A 19,651-nucleotide genomic window follows, 5' to 3' on the forward strand; every position below is an offset into this window, starting at 1 on the left:
TAGGCAGATTCACGAACCAGGGGTGGGTGCGTTTTTTGGCTCATTCCTGGCAATTCCTTTTATATTCTCCCACCCTCATCTCAGGTGAATACTTGCTTTTTTCCTTTCTCCCTAAGTGAACTCAGTCTTCATTTGTATTTTGTTATTTTAATTATGTATGGAAATAGACCTGGAGCTGTGCTGTGTTCAGATGTATGCATCAACCTTATCTCTATTAGAATGTGAGGTTCTTGAGGGGGGATGATATTTAGGCTCAACAAAGATGCTTTCTAGACAAAATTCCTTATGACCAGTGTGACCTCAAGAGTGTTCTAAGGTTCTTATTAAGTGATTTGAGTTACTTTCCAAAGAATCAGTGAAGCTCTTAATTATATGTTAAACTTCGAAAATTTCTCTTGATGAATAGTTACCAAAAAACTCTTTGGTGATTTTAGACTTTAAGTTGATTTCTCTCATTGTATCAATAAATTATTGATTCATATAAAGGATGTTGGAGAGAGACTATTTTAATTTTCAGAATGAAACATTAATCATGCGAAAGGCTTTACCTTTCACCTTAAAGATTACACTTTTAGAGGTTAGTTTTACAAGAAGAAAAGAAAACAAAAACAAAAAAGAAAACCACAGTTGCGAAATTGAGTTGAGTGCTAATATTCTTTACAGGAAATTCCTGTAAAGGAAACAGGCTTGCTCACTCTTTCAACTAAACCCAACCACAAGCCCCATCTAATCGAGTAGACTAGTAGAGAAAAGTTTTAGCTGCCTCATCTCAAGGCATTTCCTCTATTAATAAAGGTAGTTAATTGGATTTCCCTCTGTCTGACTGTGCCACTGAAGATGTCAGTGGTCACTTAGAAAATACCGAAGGTTTTTCTTTTTCTCTTCAGGTATATCTCATCATTTCCAAACTTGTGTGAGCTAAATCGCTGTTCTGTCTTCTCCAGGTACCTTTCTGAATGGGAGGAGGTTTAGTAGAACTCTCTGAAAATGGATACTCTCACTTGTTCTTCAGATCCAAAAGCTGGCAGTCATTGAAATAAGGACGAGAAGTTCCTTCCTCTTTTTTTTATGTCTTAAGAAGAGGAAATAAAGGTAAGGCAATAGTACGTTCTTTCACTAGATTTCCTAAGCAGAAATTATAAGTTGCGGAAAGAGCTTAAATAAATTTTAAAAGGAATTGCCAACACAATTTATTTTCGTAGAATATTTTAGAATAACAAAGTCATGTACCAGATGTACTACTGATCTAGCTAGATTGACATCTCCGTCTAAATGGAGTCTTCCTTTTTTTTTCAAACTGCAACTACAGAATAAAGCTGTATATAATGTTTTGAGTATTTTGTGGGAAGGGTGCTGATAATAAAGGGATTCAAGGTATTTGCTGAGTTAGAATGGCCGTATTACTTTGATCATAAGCTCTTCAAAGGCAAGAATTGCACACTTCATTTTCTGTAATCCCTAGGCCACGGGGCATAGAGCTACCTTGGACCATGTCAGAATAGAGTAATTAGTTAAATTAAATTAAATACACCAGTCCAAATATTTATATGTATGTGTGTTCTTCATGTATCATCCAGACTGATCCTGTGGAAAATTGTAAAGTAACTTACGTTTATCTTTGACAATGAGCTTCCCCTCCCTGAGTCTCAGACCCTCTGTTGACACCTGCCTCCTTCGGCTACTTACTCTTTCCCTTCTCCCATCAAAAGCTTTGACTGGCAAAACTTTTAGTTCATTATTTTTCTCAGGGTAGTTGAAGGTGTAACCTTGTCTAACTGAAGGGGAAATCTTCATCTTCTGGCAAAGGAGTCACGGCTTTCAAAAAGCAGGCCTGGACAATGTTTTGGGGAAGGGCCAATTGAGATTCTTGACGTCACCCTGTTAGGATTTTGTTGTTTCCTTCTCTGAGGGGGCAGCGTGTAGTGATGGAAAGATCAGAGACTTTGAGCTTCTATGAAGTTAGGTATGAATTAGTCTTGTACTACTTACCAGCTGTGTGATAACTATTAACAGCAGGGACCACTATTTCTAGCAATGTGAGCCTTGGTTGTCTCTTCTATAAAACAAAGAGGACAACACCCATTTTCCCAAAGTGACTGGAAAATAAAGGAAACAATAGGTGTTCACTACATTCAGTGCCACTTGTCCATCATTTTACTCCCATGAACACAGCCTGGTTTGGCTTAAGTTGCCCAGCACTTAATAAATAATACACTTTGCACCATGCATGACTTTCTATGATTCACTGGAGCATTTTAGCAGTACCGGAATGAAAGGCATCACATAGATTTGAGATGGTAGATTTGAGGTAGAAGTTGGTAAACAAGCCACACAGTGTGTTATCCCACATTAATGGAGCTTCCAGGATGGGCTTGTCCTTGGATTGTTTAGTTGCCAACAATGCTGTCAATAGATACTATAGTTCAATGTTAACCTCGGCTACCTTCTCACTCCCCGCACCAAGTAAACATGTTCAAATCTCTTCCATCTTTAACAAATGATCAAAGATAGGCCTTTCTAGATCTAGTGCTCTCTCTTGTCTTCACAGTGTGTCTTTTAGGAAGAGCAGTACTTCACAATTTTCTACATTGCCAACCCCTACTCCTCTTCACCAAGTAGGTTTCTGTCATGTCACCTCATGTTGCCAACCCTAAAGGATACCATTCAGTCCTTACTATGCCTGACTCCTTGGTAGCCTCTGACAGTAACATCTAGTCTCTCCTTAAAACTTTCTCTGCCTTAGTTGCCTCTGTGCTCTACCTCTGTTTCTTCCTTTTGGGTTTATCATTCATAATTTTCCATTGCTCTGACCCACCCTTAAATGCTGGTATTCCCAGGTGACCTTGTCTGCCTTCTCCTCACAATCTACAATCATTCTTTGATAGCTTTAACTTCCTCCTGCCTGCTACTGACTCCCATATCCTTCTCCAGTCCTATCTCTACATATTTAGCTCTTGGAATGCTCCAACTAGATCCCCCAAAACACCTCAAGCTCAATGTTTCTACTACAGGAGATGATAATGAACTTACAAGCATTGAAATAACTCCCTTCTCCAGTATCTGAAAAGGCAATATCTCTTGTTAGAGACATGGTCCTTGTGTGCATGTCTGTGTGTGTGTGTGTTGGAAAATTGTTGGAGATGAAGAATTTTAGAAGATGAAAAAAGCCACTGGGAGGGAGGTATTTTTTACGAGAAAAATATGGAGATACTTGGAAAGAAACATCTTGGGAAAGCAGGAGGAGATGGCTCCAAGAATGGCCAGAGAGGGCATGAAGGAGTGAGGCGAAGTGCTTGCATGGATAGCTAGGTGTAGAGAGAGAGAGAGAGAGAGAATTTTACTGACTGGTTTGGTCAGATGCCTAAAAGACATTTTTAAAGGTGGTTTTTAGAGTATTTGACCCTACTATATTCAGTGAGCCTCCCTCCCTCCCTTCCTTCCTTTCTTCTATCCCTTCCTTTTCTCTCTCTCTTTTTTTTTTCTTTTATCACTGGACTTTCAATCTTCCCTAATTGTTTCCTTTATTGCATTTTGTTGTAACAGTTTGTTTGCATGTCTGTGTTCTCCGCTCTCTGAAGGACTTTTGAGGACTCCACTTTGTACTCCACTGGTTTTGTACCCTCCTGAATCTCGTTAAAGCAACTAATCCAGTAGGAGCGTTTAGAGGAATTTTTTAGCCAAAGTTCGGGGGAAATTACCTTATTCCTACAACCCTTAATGTAGAACATAGAGGCACAGACAAAACTGTGCTATAGCAGTGTACTTTTATTTTCTGCTCAAAACAAAATTAAATAATCAAATATTACCCACCCAGTATCTTTATCTCTTTCTTTAGTGTGTTGCAAGTTCTGAGGGCTTCCCTATCAACAAGGTGGACAAAAGCACCAGTGACACAGCCCAGTTACTGATTCTCTCAAGAGAGGGAATCCTTTTCATATTTAAGAGGATCAGCAATGATAGCACCTAGTGAGAAATTTCCCTTTTTTTTATTTGGGGCACAAAGGGGCAGGCCTCCTCTATTCTCTAACAATTATTACAAACTCATCAGCATGCAGACAGTCTCAAATGTTATAAATGAAATCTGTATCTCTAGTTTCCTTAACTGGGCAGCATCTGACATTTTCATTCACTTTGGGTCATCTTTTGAGGAAAACTTTCATTTAACTGTTTTCAAATTACTCATGGAGATATACATACCAGGTGAGAACATTAAAAAAGAGAGAGAGAGAATTTCATGATGGGAAATGTGCTCAGAAGACCATACTGTAGGGTGCATAGGTCCAAGGGATACCATAGGCTCATGGTGCTCTTCTTCCTTTTGAGGTACAAGAAATGACACATATTAGGAGATGTCTACATACCATTTAAAATCCCCACACAGACCACGGGCATGGGACGCCCTGTTTGGGTAGGACCTGCTCTCTCAAAGCTTCCTGTGTGGCTTGCGTTTTGATCACCGGTTCCTATTTCTCCATTTCTTGGTTTACAGAAATAAAGAGGATTCTCAAGGCAGAACTCTGAATCACAATGGCCTCTGCTTTTGCAACAGAACATACTTATTGAAGCCATGAAAGGACCAAGGGAGAATGATGCTTTATTTGGGCTGGATGTTTCTTTGGCTTGTCTCAAGAGAGAGAATTAAAGGATTTAATATTTCAGGTAGGCATTTTCACTTTTCATGTTAAACAGTGAGTCTTGTGGTCAAAGTTTCAAGTGGCAGACAACCTGATATATCACCCACAGCGTATATTAACATGCAACATTACCTTCTTACTGTTAAATCGGGAGTAGAGGGAGAAATTACTGGGCTGCGAGTCTTTCAGCTGACACCGAGGACTGATGAACAATCGAGTTACCATAGCTGGGTGTTCAGTGGCAGCAGCTGAAGAGGAATAAACATTGGCTCAGCCATCTTTAACAGGAAACGTCTGTTGCTAATGGCAATGCTGTAGGCCACTGGGAGCGAGTTAGATCATGAGCTTCTTTTCCCTTACAAAATGGGAACAGTGAAGAAGACCCACAAAGAAAATTAATCTCTTGTTAAGTCAAGTCCTATCGTAGAGGTATGTCTGAATTTCATCTAATTCATTTCTATGCTGATTGGTTTGTTTGTGGTTTTCAGATTGCTCCACCAAAAAACACATTTGGACGTATCATGCAAGGAGTGAGGAAGAATTTTTCTTATTTTGTGATTTGCCAGAGCTACAGAAATCCCATTTCTTCCACAGAAGTCAGATATCACCAACACAAGTCCCGGAACGTGTGCCCTGCAGTGGCGGTAAGGACACAGCCCATGTCCAATGGTACCTACAACCTCAAAATGGAGACCCACTACGGGAAATTACTAGAGATCATCCTCACATCAAGAGTGCCCTTCATTTTTCCACCATACGGATGAATGATGCTGGGTCATATATTTGTAGACCCAGGATTAGGTAAGTCCCAAATTCATTCCTGTATGAAAACATAATCCTTTATTATTGGGATACAATATCTATGTTTATTGGACTTTGTTAACTCTCCTAGAAGCACCCAGGATGATGCCTGTTGTATCAAGATGATCTTAGAAGTCAAACCCAAGAGAAATACATCCTTCTCGGGCTTTGAACATAAGCATAAGCAATCCCTTCTTCTTGGTAGCATTGATCCAATTTATTGTCCCAGCCTCCACTGCCAGAGTGATACACAGTGTCCACAAGTGACCTGGTACCAGGTAAGAATGATTCTCTGAAATTGATATGAGTATGGTTTTTATCGTACCATCTTTACAGTGACTTCACAGCAATGTGGGTTTGAGAATCTGAGGTCTTGAATTCCCAAAGACTTGCCTCATGTCTGTGCACAAGGCCCTTTTCTTTAGCCACAGAGCCTGATATTTTAATTATTAGAATCATCTTTTGATCCATGTACCAATGCCAAAATAATTCCTAAAATTCAAGTCTATTACACATGTAGTAAGACATAAACTTACCAATATCTGCTAATGCAGAATGCTAGATGACAGGCAGTCCCCGGGTTACTAACAAGACGCGATCCTGAATGTGTCCTTAAGAAGTTGTAGCTAAGTCTTATTTAGCCTTACTTTAGCGCAAGAAGGTGTCCTGGCAGCGTAGTGATTAAGAGCTATGGCTGCTAGCCAAAAGGTAGGTGGTTTGAATCCACCAGCCACTCCTTGGAAATTCTGTGGAGCAGTTCTAGTCTGTCCTATGGCCTTCCCTATCAGTCGGAATCTACTTGATGGCAAAGAGTTTTTTTTTTTTTGGTGCAAGAAAAGGCTAGAAGTCTTTTCAGTGATTTAAAAGCTGCACATACAGCAAGTAAAGGTGACTGTGATGAAGAGTTTGTTGGGAGGAGGGGTTGGTTCAACATTTCAAAGCGAGGGCAAATTTACGTAACATTAAAGAGCATGTATGAGTTGTCTGTAAGCCAGACCTTCCTGACCTGCCAACTTACTGCCGTTCATTTTAAATACTTTTGGAACATAGTGGGCATTCCTGAGGGGAAGGGGGCACAAAACAAGTTAGATTTGAATACTCTGTGAAAGAAATAGGAGATGGAGTATTTTCCAAAGTGGGCACATCTGGGCAGAAAGTTCCAGCAAACACAGGGTGGCATTGGGGATAGGTGTCTCGTACAGCTAAGAAAGCAGGGAGGGAGCATAGTGCTAGAGAGAAAAAGGGAGCAGAGGACAGGGAAAAGCTCGTTCCATAACGATGCTACCACCACATGTGAGAAACTTCCATAACAAAAACATCTCACATTTTCATCACGTGTTATAGTTTTTCTAAGTTCTTACATACATATCAATGTTGCTTCTCCGAAGTAGCCCTATGCCAGCTAATCTCTGTGTGCAGGAACGGATTAAGCACTAAGCAAGGTATGCACAGGCTTACAGTAAACAAGGTATGCACGGGCTTAATTGTGTTTATTTACTAATCTGGAGTGCACAACTTCTCATGGGAGATATGCCGAAAAACCGGTGAAACTGTGCACTCCAGATTAGTAAGTAAGCACAAGTAAGCCTGTGAGTACTTTGTTTATTGGGTCACCTGCCCCTGCCTTTGTGGTAGAGTCTAGGAATAGGGTTTATGTTTCTCCTACAATCGTGATAGATTTTTTGAAGTCCAATAACCTGCCTTAAAAATTCAGGCAAAATTTTAAATTTAACTTTATTATCTGTCAATATAAAATATCATTTTAAATTGCCACTGATTAAAGCAAAAAAAAGTGGGCCATCTTTATCCGGTGGTTTTATATACCTCAAGACTTACAATTAGAGACCCCTGAGGCTACAATAGAAACCCTGGTGGTGTAGTGGTTAAGAGCTAGGGCTTCTAACCAAAAGGTCAGCAGTTCAAATCCACCAGGCACTCCCTGGAAACCCTCTGGGGCGGTTCTACTCTGTCCTATAGGGTTGCGATGAGTTGGATTTGACTCGACAGCAGCGGGTTTGGCTTGGTTTTGAGGGTACAATAGGTTGTTGTTGTTGTTAGGTGCTGTCGAGCCTATGTACAGCAGAACAAAACACTGCCTGGTCCTGTGCCATCCTCACACTTGTTGCTTTGTTTGAGTCCATTGTTGTAGCCACTGTGTCACTCCATCTTGTTGAGGGTCTTCCTCTTTTCCGCTGACCCTCTATGTTACCAAGCATGATGTCCTTCTCCAGGGACTGATCCCTCCTGATAACATGTCCAAAGTATGTGAGACATAGTCTCACCACCGTTGCTTCTAAGGAGCATTCTGGTTATGCGATAGGTTGTAGGTGGTACAAACATTGACTCGATGGCAATGAGCTTTTGTTTCTTGGGTTTTTGGGCGTTTTTTGTTTTTGTTTTGCGGGGAGGGGTGAATACAATTGGAGTACCCAGGCTGAGCAAAGGGTTAATGTGCTTACTGCTACCTGAAAGGTTGGAGTTTCAAGAACACTCAAAGGTGCCTCTGAAGGGAGACCTAGGGATCTACTTCTGAAAAATCAGCCATTGAAGACCCTATAGAGTGCAGTTCTTCTCTGACACAAATGAGGTCACCATGAGTCAGAGTCAACTGGGTGGCAAATTGTGGTTTGGGGTATAATGACTGTGGTGTGAGAACACATTCTCTCTTGATTCTCTAAAGGCTCTGTGACCACAGGTGGACAGGTGTTATGATGTCCGGTGCTGAAATACGTACACAGAGGGGGCAAGCAATGTGCTTAAAAATCTCATATTTGTATTTTAAAGTGGCAGTGAAAAGTCTCTGGCCTCAATAAAATCCTAATGTGAGAAACACATTAATTTCTTAACCTCTAAAGTGAGGTTACTAAGAATAGCTAATGATTCTGTTCATTATTTTCAGTTCTCTCTAAAGAACAATACTTCCGCTGGTTCAAAGTCCCTGTATTTGGACTGTCAGGCCTCTCTTACTGTCCAGGTGGGCTGTTGATAGACCAGTGAAGCAGGCTGGGCCCCAGTTGTTTTCAATGGCTATATATCTGGAATATAAGTTATTATCACCTGTAGATAAGTACAAGCCACATTGTAGCTGCCAGCCCTCTGCTTGTGTTGCTTTCAAAAGCTAACCCCAAATGTTGGATGGCATTCACAAAAGGAGGCTCTGTTTCACTTCTCTGGGGCATCAACTGAAAACGTCAGGATGTGTTTAACGGTAAAGAGACAACCGTCCTAAATGTAAATGAATAATGGCTGTCTTTAGAATTGCATCTTCTGATGCAGATATGAACAGGCCATGGTCTGGATTATGCTTCATGAATTGCTCATGTGCCTATGTGAACATACATGCACACCCGCCATAACCTAGAAGTCATGGGCTTCATGGAAGTAGTGTGTCACTGAAAGTGATGACATTATGCTAAACCCAAGGTGCTGGGGTGGGGGATGGGTCACCTCTGCAGTACCTCCTAACAGATAAAGCTATACCTGGGTGACAGGATGAAAACATGGTGTTATTCAATTCAGGTGAAACTTCTGACCAGGAAGGTATCCATCAGGTGGGTAGAGTGTCCAATTAAAATAACTCTCTGAGTTTGGAGTCCATGGAGGGTTTCTAATATTTTTGGTATTTCAAGACATCAAAAAAAAAAAAAAATAGCCTTGGAGGTTATTTAAAATACTTAACAAGTAAGAGGGTTCCTGGGTGGTGCAAACAGTTTGCACCCAACTATTAACCCAAACTAAGAAGTCAGAATTAAAGTAAGTTATCTGTTATTCATTCTAAGAACATCTTTTCTGTATTTTCCTAATTTCTAACACCATAATGAAAAAAATTGCCTGGGCATAAACAGACCTCATCTTAAATGAATGATTAAAAAAAAAAAAAAAATCCATTGCCATCAAGTCGATTCCTACTCATAGTGACCCTATAGGACAGAGTAGAACTGCCCTATAAGGTTTCCAAGGAGCAGCTGGTGGATTCAAACTACCAACCTTTTGGTTAGTACTCGAATGTTACATTTAATGAGAGAACATTTTATAATCTTTAGCTAAGCAAATCTTTGACCTGAGGCAAAGTTATGATGAAGGACAGTGAGAGAGGCTCCTTTTGCATGGCCTAGACCACCAAGACGTGGGTGTCAGTGACATTGCTGTCACCTCTTGTCAGAAGGGCTTGTACCCAACATAACTATTCCATTGTGGTTTAAAACAATCTCACTTGTATGCCACATCTGCTTTCCACAATATTGACGTGGTTGCTGAGTTATTTCTGTGCCTGTGTCCCATGGAATTTTTGCACATATATCTTCCGCTTCTCCTTCTCATTTCCTTTTGGCCTAATTGTCATAGTAACTGGCACTGGTTGGCATTTAGTGAACCTAGTGATATGGAGAACTGATGAGCATGGTAAGGCTGGCTAGAACCAAATAAGGAGGAAGGAAAAACAACTTAGATTTGATGTTTGAAAATCGTTCCAAAACTGATATATTTTCCCATTCCGTTGTTCTCATTATGAACATTGCTGACAGCCTATATCCTGGACAGCTCTCTAACATCTGTTGAGTGTAATATTTCACATGTTGTTCAACCAATACTGAGGACAGAGGAGCTATTTCTGTCCTTGTTCTAAACAGAATATTTATGCAATCGACTGTTCTATTAGCTACAGAACATTATAAGGTTGATTCATTCTGGTTAGCCCATAAGAAAACCTGTTGTGGCCAAGTCAATTCTGACTCATACCGACCCTATAGGACAGAGTAGAACTGCCCCATAGGATTTCCAAGGAGCGCCAGGTAGACTGGAACTGCTGACCTTTTGGTTACCAGCCTTAGCTCTTAACCACTACACCACCAGAATTTCCAAGGCAGTTATGGCCATCGAGTCAATTTCAACTCAGAGCAACTCTATAGGATGGAGTAGAACTGCCCCATAGGGTTTCCAAGGAGCGGCTGGTGGATTCAAACTGCTGACTGTTTGGTTAGCGGCCAAGCTCTTAATCGCAGTTCTTGTGAAAAAGACCCTCCTTCTAGCAGGAGGGTCTTTTTCACAAGAGCTATGATCAGGACCAAAACCAAAAACCAAACCTACTCCTATCGAGTTGAATTCCAACTCATAGCCACCCTATATAGGACAGAGTAGAACTGCCCCCGTTGGATTGCCAAGGCTATAAATCTTTACTGAAGCAGACTGCCATCCTTTCTCCCACAGAGCAGCTGGTGAGTTCAAACCACCAACTTTTAGTTAGCACCTGAGCATTTTGAACACTGCACTACCAGGGATCCTTATGATCAAGACGGTTCTATTTTGGCTAACAGTAGAATTTGCACCCATGTTTGTAATTTTACATTTATTTCTATTAAATTCTAATTTTTTAGCTTTAGTCTTTCATTACATGTGTCAAGAGATTGGTATTCTGGTTTTTGAAATCCCACACATTAGCAATCCTTCCCAGATTTGTGAGCCCTCTAAACAAGGTGATACGTCTTCACTCAAGCCTCTAGTGGAAATATTGAACAGGCCACCCTGAGAACAGAGATTGTGGCTGTTGACCCTGGAGTGACCCTGCTAGTTATATATGGTCCATTAAACTCACGACTTGGGAGTATTGCTGCTCAATTAATTCAAAAGGCACCCAAATGTGCTATCATTCAGTCCAAATGTATCAAGAAGGTCCTGAAAGTGTTTTCAAATGACTCACTCTAGTGATGGTGCAATGTGTCTGCTCTATCCCTCTGAGCCTCTGACATAATATTCTATCACCAAAGGAAATCAAACGATTTTGGCACGATCGTTGTTAGTAAATGCAAGCTGACTGATGTTAACCACACTTTTCTAAGATTTCATGAGCCATCTTTTTAATTATTCACACAAGAGTTTGGATGGGGGTTGACATCTAAGTCACCAATCTATAACTTCCACAATACATCCTTTTTCTCATTAAAAGTTTGTTTTTGTTAGCAGCCATTAAGCTGGCCCCTGACTCATGCTGACTCCACACACAACAGAACAAAATGCTGCCCAATCCTGCACCACCCCCAGGATTGATTGCAGATGGGGCCGTTGTGGTCCGTAAGGTTTTCATTGGCTGATTTTCAAAGTTGATCACCAGGCCTTTCTTCGTAATCCATCTTAGTTTGCAAGCTCCACTGAAACCTACTCAGCACCCTAGCAACACGGAAACCTCCACCATCAGACGGATGGTGGCTGTGTGGGAGGTGAATTGGCTGGGGATCGAACACAGGTCTGCCACATGGGAGGCAAGAATTCTACCACTGAACCACCATTGCCCCTCACTGAAAGACAAATACTATGTTTAGTAGAAGATAAATATCACCTTTAGCACAATATTTATGTTGTCAGTTGCTTATCGGGTCAAGAGCCTGGGCAGTCATGCTTAGCATGGAAAACCAACATGGGCAACAGAAAAACAAGGAGTACGTTCAGTGAATGGTGAGCAATCTGCACACATGGAGCATAAAGTCCTTGAGTGGTGTAGTTAGGGTTAGAGCTGAAAATACAGGCTATGGGTTGGGTATGGGACCATTGGGACCCTGTTGATGTGTTTCAATTTTACAGTGTGTGTTCTGATCCAGGGATGTAGTAGGGGCATCAGAGAGAAGGTGGCAGATGCTGGTGATATTTTCAAGGCACAAAATAAAGGATTAAATGCTTTGACTGTGGAATGCAAAAGAGATGACTATAATATTTGGCTTCTTTCTGGCTCAAAAGATGTTAATAGCATTTACCATGTTGGGGAGAGTAGAAGTTAATTTCAAATAGGAGTGGAAGAGAGGTGGTGTGTACAGACCTGGAAAAAAAATGAGTCCATGTCGGGGAACATGAAAATGGACATGGAAGTCTGGAGTCCGTGGGGGAAAGCAGGGCTAGAGATGCATATCCTGAGAGTCCTTCCATACTAGGTAGTGGAAACCCAGATAGCCACGAACTGTGTCCCACAACTCCGGGGGATGCAATTCCCCTGAAACACAAGGCGCACCCTGGAGTCGTGGTAGTGCCTGGTAATACAGGAGCTTGACAATATTATGGTATACAATTATAATTAAAAAGGAGTCCCTAGGTGGCACAAACGGTTAAGTGCTTGATTACTAGCCAAAAGGTTGGTGGTTCAAACCCACTCAGAGGCACTTTGGAAGACAGGCCCGGTGATCTACATCCAAATGATCACAACCATGAAAACCCTATGTATCAGTTCTGCTTTGCACACCTGGGGTTGCCATGAGTCAGAATCAACTCAACAGCAACTAACATGATAATAAATGGCCCAGGTAGGAGGAATAACTTGCCCTTGTTCTTCACTTTGCTTCATACATACGTTAAAATGTCCTTCCTAGTAAGTGTCCTTAGTTTTTCTTGGTTTTTTTTTTTTTGCATGCCTCAGTTCTTTTTAGGACTTATTGACGCAGTTCATACAAGTCCACATTCCTTCTATATTTGGTTCATGACTAAAATCTGAGCCAAGCAAAGAGTTTCCTATACAGCTGCATTAGCCTCTCTCTTTGGAAACCTTGGTGGTATAGCAGTTAAGTTCTATGGGTGTTCACCAAAAGGTCAGCAGTTCAAATCTACCAGGCATTCCTTGGAAACTCTATGGCATCTCCACCATTCTTGGCAAAAATTACTTCTCCCTTCTCTCTTTTCTTTGATGTTTCCTTTGAATTCCATCTCATAAAAGTCTTCCTGATACATATTAAGCCATTCTTAAGTCTTTATGGAAACAACCAAGTCCCACTTTGCTTATGACCTCAGCTGAGGTCACTGTTACAGCTCCTTACCTTCTCTCCATTACTTTCTCATGTGATTTACTACAATCTTTCGCTCCAAGCTCTGTGCTTTATACGTCACTACTGTGTTTCCTGCCCAGGGAAGCAGTAGTCAGAAGATCAAACAACACGTTGCATTGGGCAAATCTGCTGCTAAAGACCTCTTTAAAGTGTTAAAAAGCAAAGATGTCACTTCTAGAACTAAGGTGCACCTGACACAAGTGATGATATTTTCAATCGCCTCATATGCATACGAAAGTTGGACAATGAATAAGGAAGACTGAATTGATGCCTTTGAATTATGGTGTTGGCGCATAATATTGAGTATATCATAGACTGCCAGGAGAATGAACAAATCTGTCTTGGAAGAAGTACAGTCAGAATGTTACTTAGAACCAAGGATGGTGAGACTTGGTGTTGTGTACTTTGGACATGTTAAAAGGAGGGCCTAGTCCCTGGAGAAGGACATCATATTTGGTAGAGTAGCGGGTCAGTGAAAAAGAGGAAGACCCTAAATGAGATAGATTGACACAGCAGTTGCAACAATGAGCTCAAACATAGCAATGACTGTGGGGGTGGCACAGGACCAGGCAGTGTTTTGTTCTGTTGTACATAGGGTCGCTATGAGTCAGAACCAATTTGACGGCACCTAACAATGACAACAACTGAATTTTCCTCCTGTGCTCTTAAGCTTTTTTTGAATGCATCTTGATTCTGGATATCCTCTGATAGTTATTTAACCTTGTCTGGTCTCACCGCCTGGCCATATTTTACTTCTTACCTGTAGCCATCCCTCTCTGACCAGCTCCAGCCTCTCTCTCAGCCTCCTTACCAGTCTACTAGAAACTCCTTCTTGGGCCACAAAAACCAAACCAGAGACTCACAGTGAGGAATCCCTGCTCCCACCTGTCAGCAGGCAAAGTGGGAAGGGAAATTCCTCAGTTAGAACACGAAACTCAGAGCCAGAAAAATTTAGGTTGATAGTTCTGTCACTTACTAGCTTTATGATGTGGGGCAAAACACTTACACTCCAGAACCTCAGTTTCCTCAGTTATAAAATGGGAGAAATAGCATCTGCCCAAACCAGAGAATTCTTTGGACAATCATGAGAGAACACATGAAAAAGTATTTTGTAATCTATATAGATAACCAAAAAAAAAAAAAAAAAGAAAAGAAAGCCAAACCCATTGCCTTCCAGTTGATTCTGACTCATAGTGACCCCATAGGACAGAGTAGAACTGCCCCATAAGGTTTCCAAGGAGCGGCTGGTGGATTTGAACTGCCGATCTTTTGGCTAGCAGCTGTAGCTCTTAACCACTGCACCACCAGGACTCCATACGGATAACAGATTATTATTATTTTGCTATTTTATTGTTTATCTCTTTTCTTCTGGCTACACTGTGCTGAGAGGACAGTGGTACTCTCAACTGGGAAATGGAGGAATATTTGCCATAGAAACATCACTATATACGAAGTTTAAGGACTGCAGGATTACTAAGCAGTTGCCATCGAATCAGCTCAACTCTGATTCATGGCAATTTCATGTGTGTGTAGCACGGTCCTCTACAAGGTTTTCAATGGTGAGTTTTTTTGGAAGTAGATTGCCAGGCCTTTCGTCTCAGGAGTCTCTGGGTAGATTCAAATTCCAGCCTTTAGGTTAGCAGCTGAGGGCATTAACCACGTGCACAAACCAGGGACTGCTTACAGTGCTATTAGTACAGGGATACCCACTCAATCATTTGACAAATATTCATTTAACTACTACTATATCCTATCCCCTAGTGATAGAAACATGATTATGAAAGTCTGTGTTTAAATTTACAAGAGCTTCCACCCCCATTTACCAGCTATTTTTCTTAAAATGCCTCATTATCACTCTCATTACCAGTGGTACATGTAGCAACCTCTTACTTTTTCAGCCTCTGGGGTTTATTGCAAAGCTCCTTTTCCGTTGATAATTCATGCTGCCGCAAGGCGGGGACCTTTATGACTGTTTGAAACTGAAGAAATGGGTGAGCACCACAAATGACTGTTTTGACAGGGTGTTGTTTGAGGTGATGCTGAATCAATTTTTTTTTTTTTTTAGGTAAAATATGGAATTTGAAAAAAGTTAAGTGGTTCATATATGTACCTCCGGGCTCCGAGGGTAGAATTAGGGGTACATACATGTGCCGCTGTGCTCTGAGGCAAGGACAATGGGAGGGAGTAAGAAAAAAAAATCCCATATTACCTACTAAAAATTCAGATACACTCAGTGGTCCAGCACGCTTCGGTTAACGAGTACACACGGCATCAACAAACATTTCAAAGCAGAAAATTATTGGGTATTAAAAGGGTTACATGACTTTCATGCTTCAAAGCCTTACTTTAAATCTTACATTTGTTTATTCGCATTATTTCCAAGGATATTATTATTGCTGGTTAACTTGTTATAGGCTGCAGGCACAGAAATCAAACACATTCTACGTGCATTGACCCTATCACCTTGGCGTTCAGGGGGAATCCCTATTCTTTTCTTGAAATTTCCAACTCTTTTCCTGTATACATACTCTGCTTCAAATGCTCTCAAAATGGCACTTACTTCAATTGCCTTGTTCCTATGTATTCTTCAAGGGTCCAGCCAAACCTGGGGAACACCCCTGCTTCCTGCGAGCTGAGGTCAGACCACCCTTTTTCCCTGTACGCTCTGTGCATGGCACCACAGCCTCACTTACTACTCAGGACTTGCGTTCTTTTTTTTATTATTATTGTGCTTTAAGTGAAAGTTTACAAATCAAGTCAGTCTCTCACAAAAACTTATATACACTTTGCTACATACTTCCAATTGCTCTCCCCCTAATGAGACAGCCCACTCCCTCCCTCCACTCTCTTTTTGTATCCATTTTGCCAGCTTCCAACCCCCTCTACCCTCTTATCTCCCCTCCAGGCAGGAGATGCCAACATAGTCTCAAGTGTCCACCTGATCCAAGAAGCTCACTCCTCACCAGCATCCCTCTCCAACCCATTGTCCAGTCCAATCCCTGTCTTAAGAGTTGACTTTGGGAATGATTCCTGTCCTGGGCCAACAGAAGGTCTGGGGGCTATGACCACTGGGGTCCTTCCAGTCTCAGTCAGACCATTAAGTCTGGTCTTTTTATAAGAATTTGGGGTCTGCATCCCACTGCTCTCCTGCTCTCTCAGGGGTTCTCTGTTGTGTTCCCTGTCAGGGCAGTCATCGGTTGTAGCCAGGCACCATCTAGTTCTTCTGGTCTCAGGCTGATGTAGTCTCTGGTTTATGTGGCCCTTTCTGTCTCTTGGGCTCGTAATTACCTCGTGTCCTTGGTGTTCTTCATTCTCCTTTGGTCCAAGTAGGTTGAGACCAATTGATGCATCTTAGTTGGCCACTTGCTAGCATTTAAGACCCCAGATGCCACTCTCCAAAGTGGGATGCAGAATGTTTTCTTAATAGATTTTATTATGCCAATTGATTTAGATGTCCTTTGAAACCATGGTCCCCAAACCTCCACCCCTGCTACGCTGGCCTTCAAAGCATTCAGTTTATTTAGGAAACTTCTTTACTTTTGAGGACTTGCATTCTTTACCCCTTTAGACTGAGAGCTGAGCTCATCAAGAGAAGGGATCCATGTTGATTCTTCTTTGTGTGTCCAGGACCAAATCTGGCTCTTGGCACAAAGAATGCTCTTACCAATTACAGAAAAAATGTTATACAAATACACAATTATTGTAAAAGGGCTACCTGCAATCATGAAGGGCTCAGGGCCCTGGAAGCGTGAAGTGACTGATTCTGCTCGGGGAGCATCTGATGACTTATTTCCAAAGAAAGTGCCTCTCTGGTTGGAGCTGAAGGTGGAATAGCAGCCAACCAAGTGGGAAAAAGTGATAGGATACATGTGAAAATGCACAAAGGAAGACATAATGTGCTTATTTAGGGGATGGCAAGGGAGTATAGGAGCAGCAACAGGAAATGAGAGTGGGAAGGAATAGCAAGATCAGACTGTGGGGAATTTTAGATTCCTTCCTAAAGGCCGAAGGGAGTCGACCATAGATTCTAAGTAAGGGAGAGACATGTTCATACGTGGATTTTACTTCTCACTGGACTCTGGGTCCATCATGAGTTAAATAATTATTTTTCAATTTTCAGTCATCCTTTTAATATTTATGTACCACCTACCTTAATAATATATATAATTAAAATAAATAAATAGGACAGTTGCCATTGAGTCGATTCTGACTCATGCAACCCCAGGTGTTTCAGAGTAGAAATACACTCGCCCCGTAGGGTTTTCAATGGCTGTGAGATCTTTTGGAAGTAAATCATCAGGCCTTTCTTTTGAGGCATCTCCAGGCCGATTACAACTACCAAGCTTTTGGTTAGTGGCCGAGGGGTTTAACCGTTCGCACAACCCAGGGACTCCATATACCATTTAGATATCGGCTATTACCCTGGTGGAGCCCTGGTGGTGCAGGGGTTAAGAGCTCAGGTTGCTAACCAAAAGGTCGGCATTTTAAATGCACCACCCACTCCTTGGAAACCCTATGGGGCAGTTCTACTCTGTCCTATAGGGTCACCATGAGTCAGAATCGACACTACAGCAAAAGGTATTTAGAACGCTATGAGTTTCTAGAATACTCTCAAGGATCTGAGCCATGCTTTGGGAAATACTGGATTAAATAGCCCTTTCTTGGCTGATCAGGTTGGCTACCCTGATCACCACGCACAATGTAATTGTATTAGAAAATACCTACTATTTCAAATAAGAATCTTGCAAACCTGGGTTTGAACACAATCTCTTCATAGCTTGGGGAGGGCTATTATCTCAGACTGACCCTTCACCTCACTGGTTCAAACTGAGAATTTTTTCTATGGTTATAATTAATATTAACAAAAATTCTCTGGTTAAAAAAATGCTATTTACACTTCTTTTCTGGATTAGAATGGGAAACTACTCTCTGAAAAAAGAGGCAATCCATTGCGAGTGGGTGAAATTTATAACCATCACAGGGGCACATACGTATGTGATTACACTCAGTCGGCTAATGCGAGTTTGTGGATCGTCAGAGCTGTTGTTCAAGTAGAAACCATTGGTAAGTGAGATTTTCATTTCATGATTCGAGAGATGAACATTTTCTTCCTTCAGGGAAAAAAAAAAGATAGTCATACAGGTATAGTCATAGTAAGCCCTCAGTCTGGCCAAGCATCCGTTTCCCCAGCAACCCAGGCTTCAACTACTGAGGAAGCCTAATTCCGGACCATGTTCAAGGTGTCACACCTGGGATTTTCCCTGCATTGCCCTCTGGTTTGTCTTCATACTAATTATTATTTTTATAATTATTAAACATTTCACAGAGACATAATAAATGACACTTATCAACCAGCTTTAAAATGTTTTACCATTTTTACATATGCTTAAAATCTCATTTTTTCTTAAAAAAAGAAAGACTACAGATAGAGCTTAAGGGCTGTACCCCCATTACCTCCCACCCCTCTCTGCCCAGGGGTAGTCATGATTTTATAATTGGTTTATGTCATTTCCATTTATGTTTTTATGTCTTTTCTATGCATACATGTATCCACTGATAACATACAATATTGCTTTTCTTTATTAAAATTGAAGCACACAATATTGGACTAAAGGATGGCCTTGTTGATTTATGCCCTGTCAGCAATGCCCAGAGTCCCATTATTCCAAATGATGTTTTGAGTTATCAGATTGTTTGATGCATAGCAAGTATAATTTTTTCCTCCCAATTTACACTTCCCTGATTACTGTTGGGAAACCCTGGTGGTGTGGTGGTTAAGAACTACAGCTGCTAACCAAAGGTCAGCAGTTCGAATCTACCAGATGCTCCTTAGAAACTCTAAGGGGCAGTTCTACTCTGTTGTTGGAATTGACTCAATGGCAATGGGTTTGGCTTGGTTTTTCTGGATTACTGATGAGCCTGAACACCTTGTCATATTAGTCCATTGTTTTTCTTCTTCAGTGCTTGCCCCCAGCCTTTCCTTTGGTTTTGCTTTTATTATACTTAGAAGTATTGGCATGAATAAAAGTATATGAGGTAATTAATTTAAACATGACCTATTGAGTCAAAACATAACAGAGTCAGTTATTCACATTTTGTGTTAAAGAGCTACAGAATGGTTTACTTTGATAAAAGCAAATATATTCACCAATTTTACTTAGAATAGCAACCACTTCAATTTATACTAGATTGTTCCTTGGAAAACAAGTGGGAATGTGAATGCCCACTCACACCACTTTCCTTCTTCGAGTAATGGGTGGTTGTTCCACTTGGGTACCACTCAGCCCGTCATGCTCTCAAATGGTGACTCCAGTTGCTCTGTTTAATCGACTCAGCAGAAGTTACGAGAAATAGCTGGATGTGTGAGTCAACAAAGCATGATGACGGAATTTATGTAGATTAAAAAAAAAGGGAGTC

The 19,651-nt window shown here is 41.2% G+C and overlaps 1 protein-coding gene across 4 annotated transcripts in view; it reads left to right on the forward strand.

The window, feature by feature from the left end:
• The first annotated feature begins 673 nt into the window (after positions 1-673).
• IL18RAP (interleukin 18 receptor accessory protein) overlaps positions 674-19,651 on the forward strand; it is a 42,366-nt gene continuing 23,388 nt past the window's right edge. For 2 of the 4 annotated variants that reach the window (XM_064268574.1, XM_010593574.3), the window contains exons 1-6: positions 674-795; positions 945-1,092; positions 4,490-4,659; positions 5,123-5,435; positions 5,527-5,713; positions 18,148-18,298. In XM_064268574.1, the coding sequence (XP_064124644.1) occupies positions 4,587-4,659; positions 5,123-5,435; positions 5,527-5,713; positions 18,148-18,298 (724 nt within the window). In that variant the 5' untranslated portion in view covers positions 674-795; positions 945-1,092; positions 4,490-4,586. Of the gene's footprint in view, positions 888-944; positions 1,093-4,489; positions 4,660-5,122; positions 5,436-5,526; positions 5,714-18,147; positions 18,299-19,651 lie in introns of all 4 variants that reach the window. The other 2 variants (XM_023552613.2, XM_023552612.2) reach the window with 2 other exon arrangements.

The sequence above is a fragment of the Loxodonta africana genome, chromosome 15, assembly GCF_030014295.1.
Source record: "Loxodonta africana isolate mLoxAfr1 chromosome 15, mLoxAfr1.hap2, whole genome shotgun sequence".
Taxonomy (NCBI): Eukaryota; Metazoa; Chordata; class Mammalia; order Proboscidea; family Elephantidae; genus Loxodonta; species Loxodonta africana.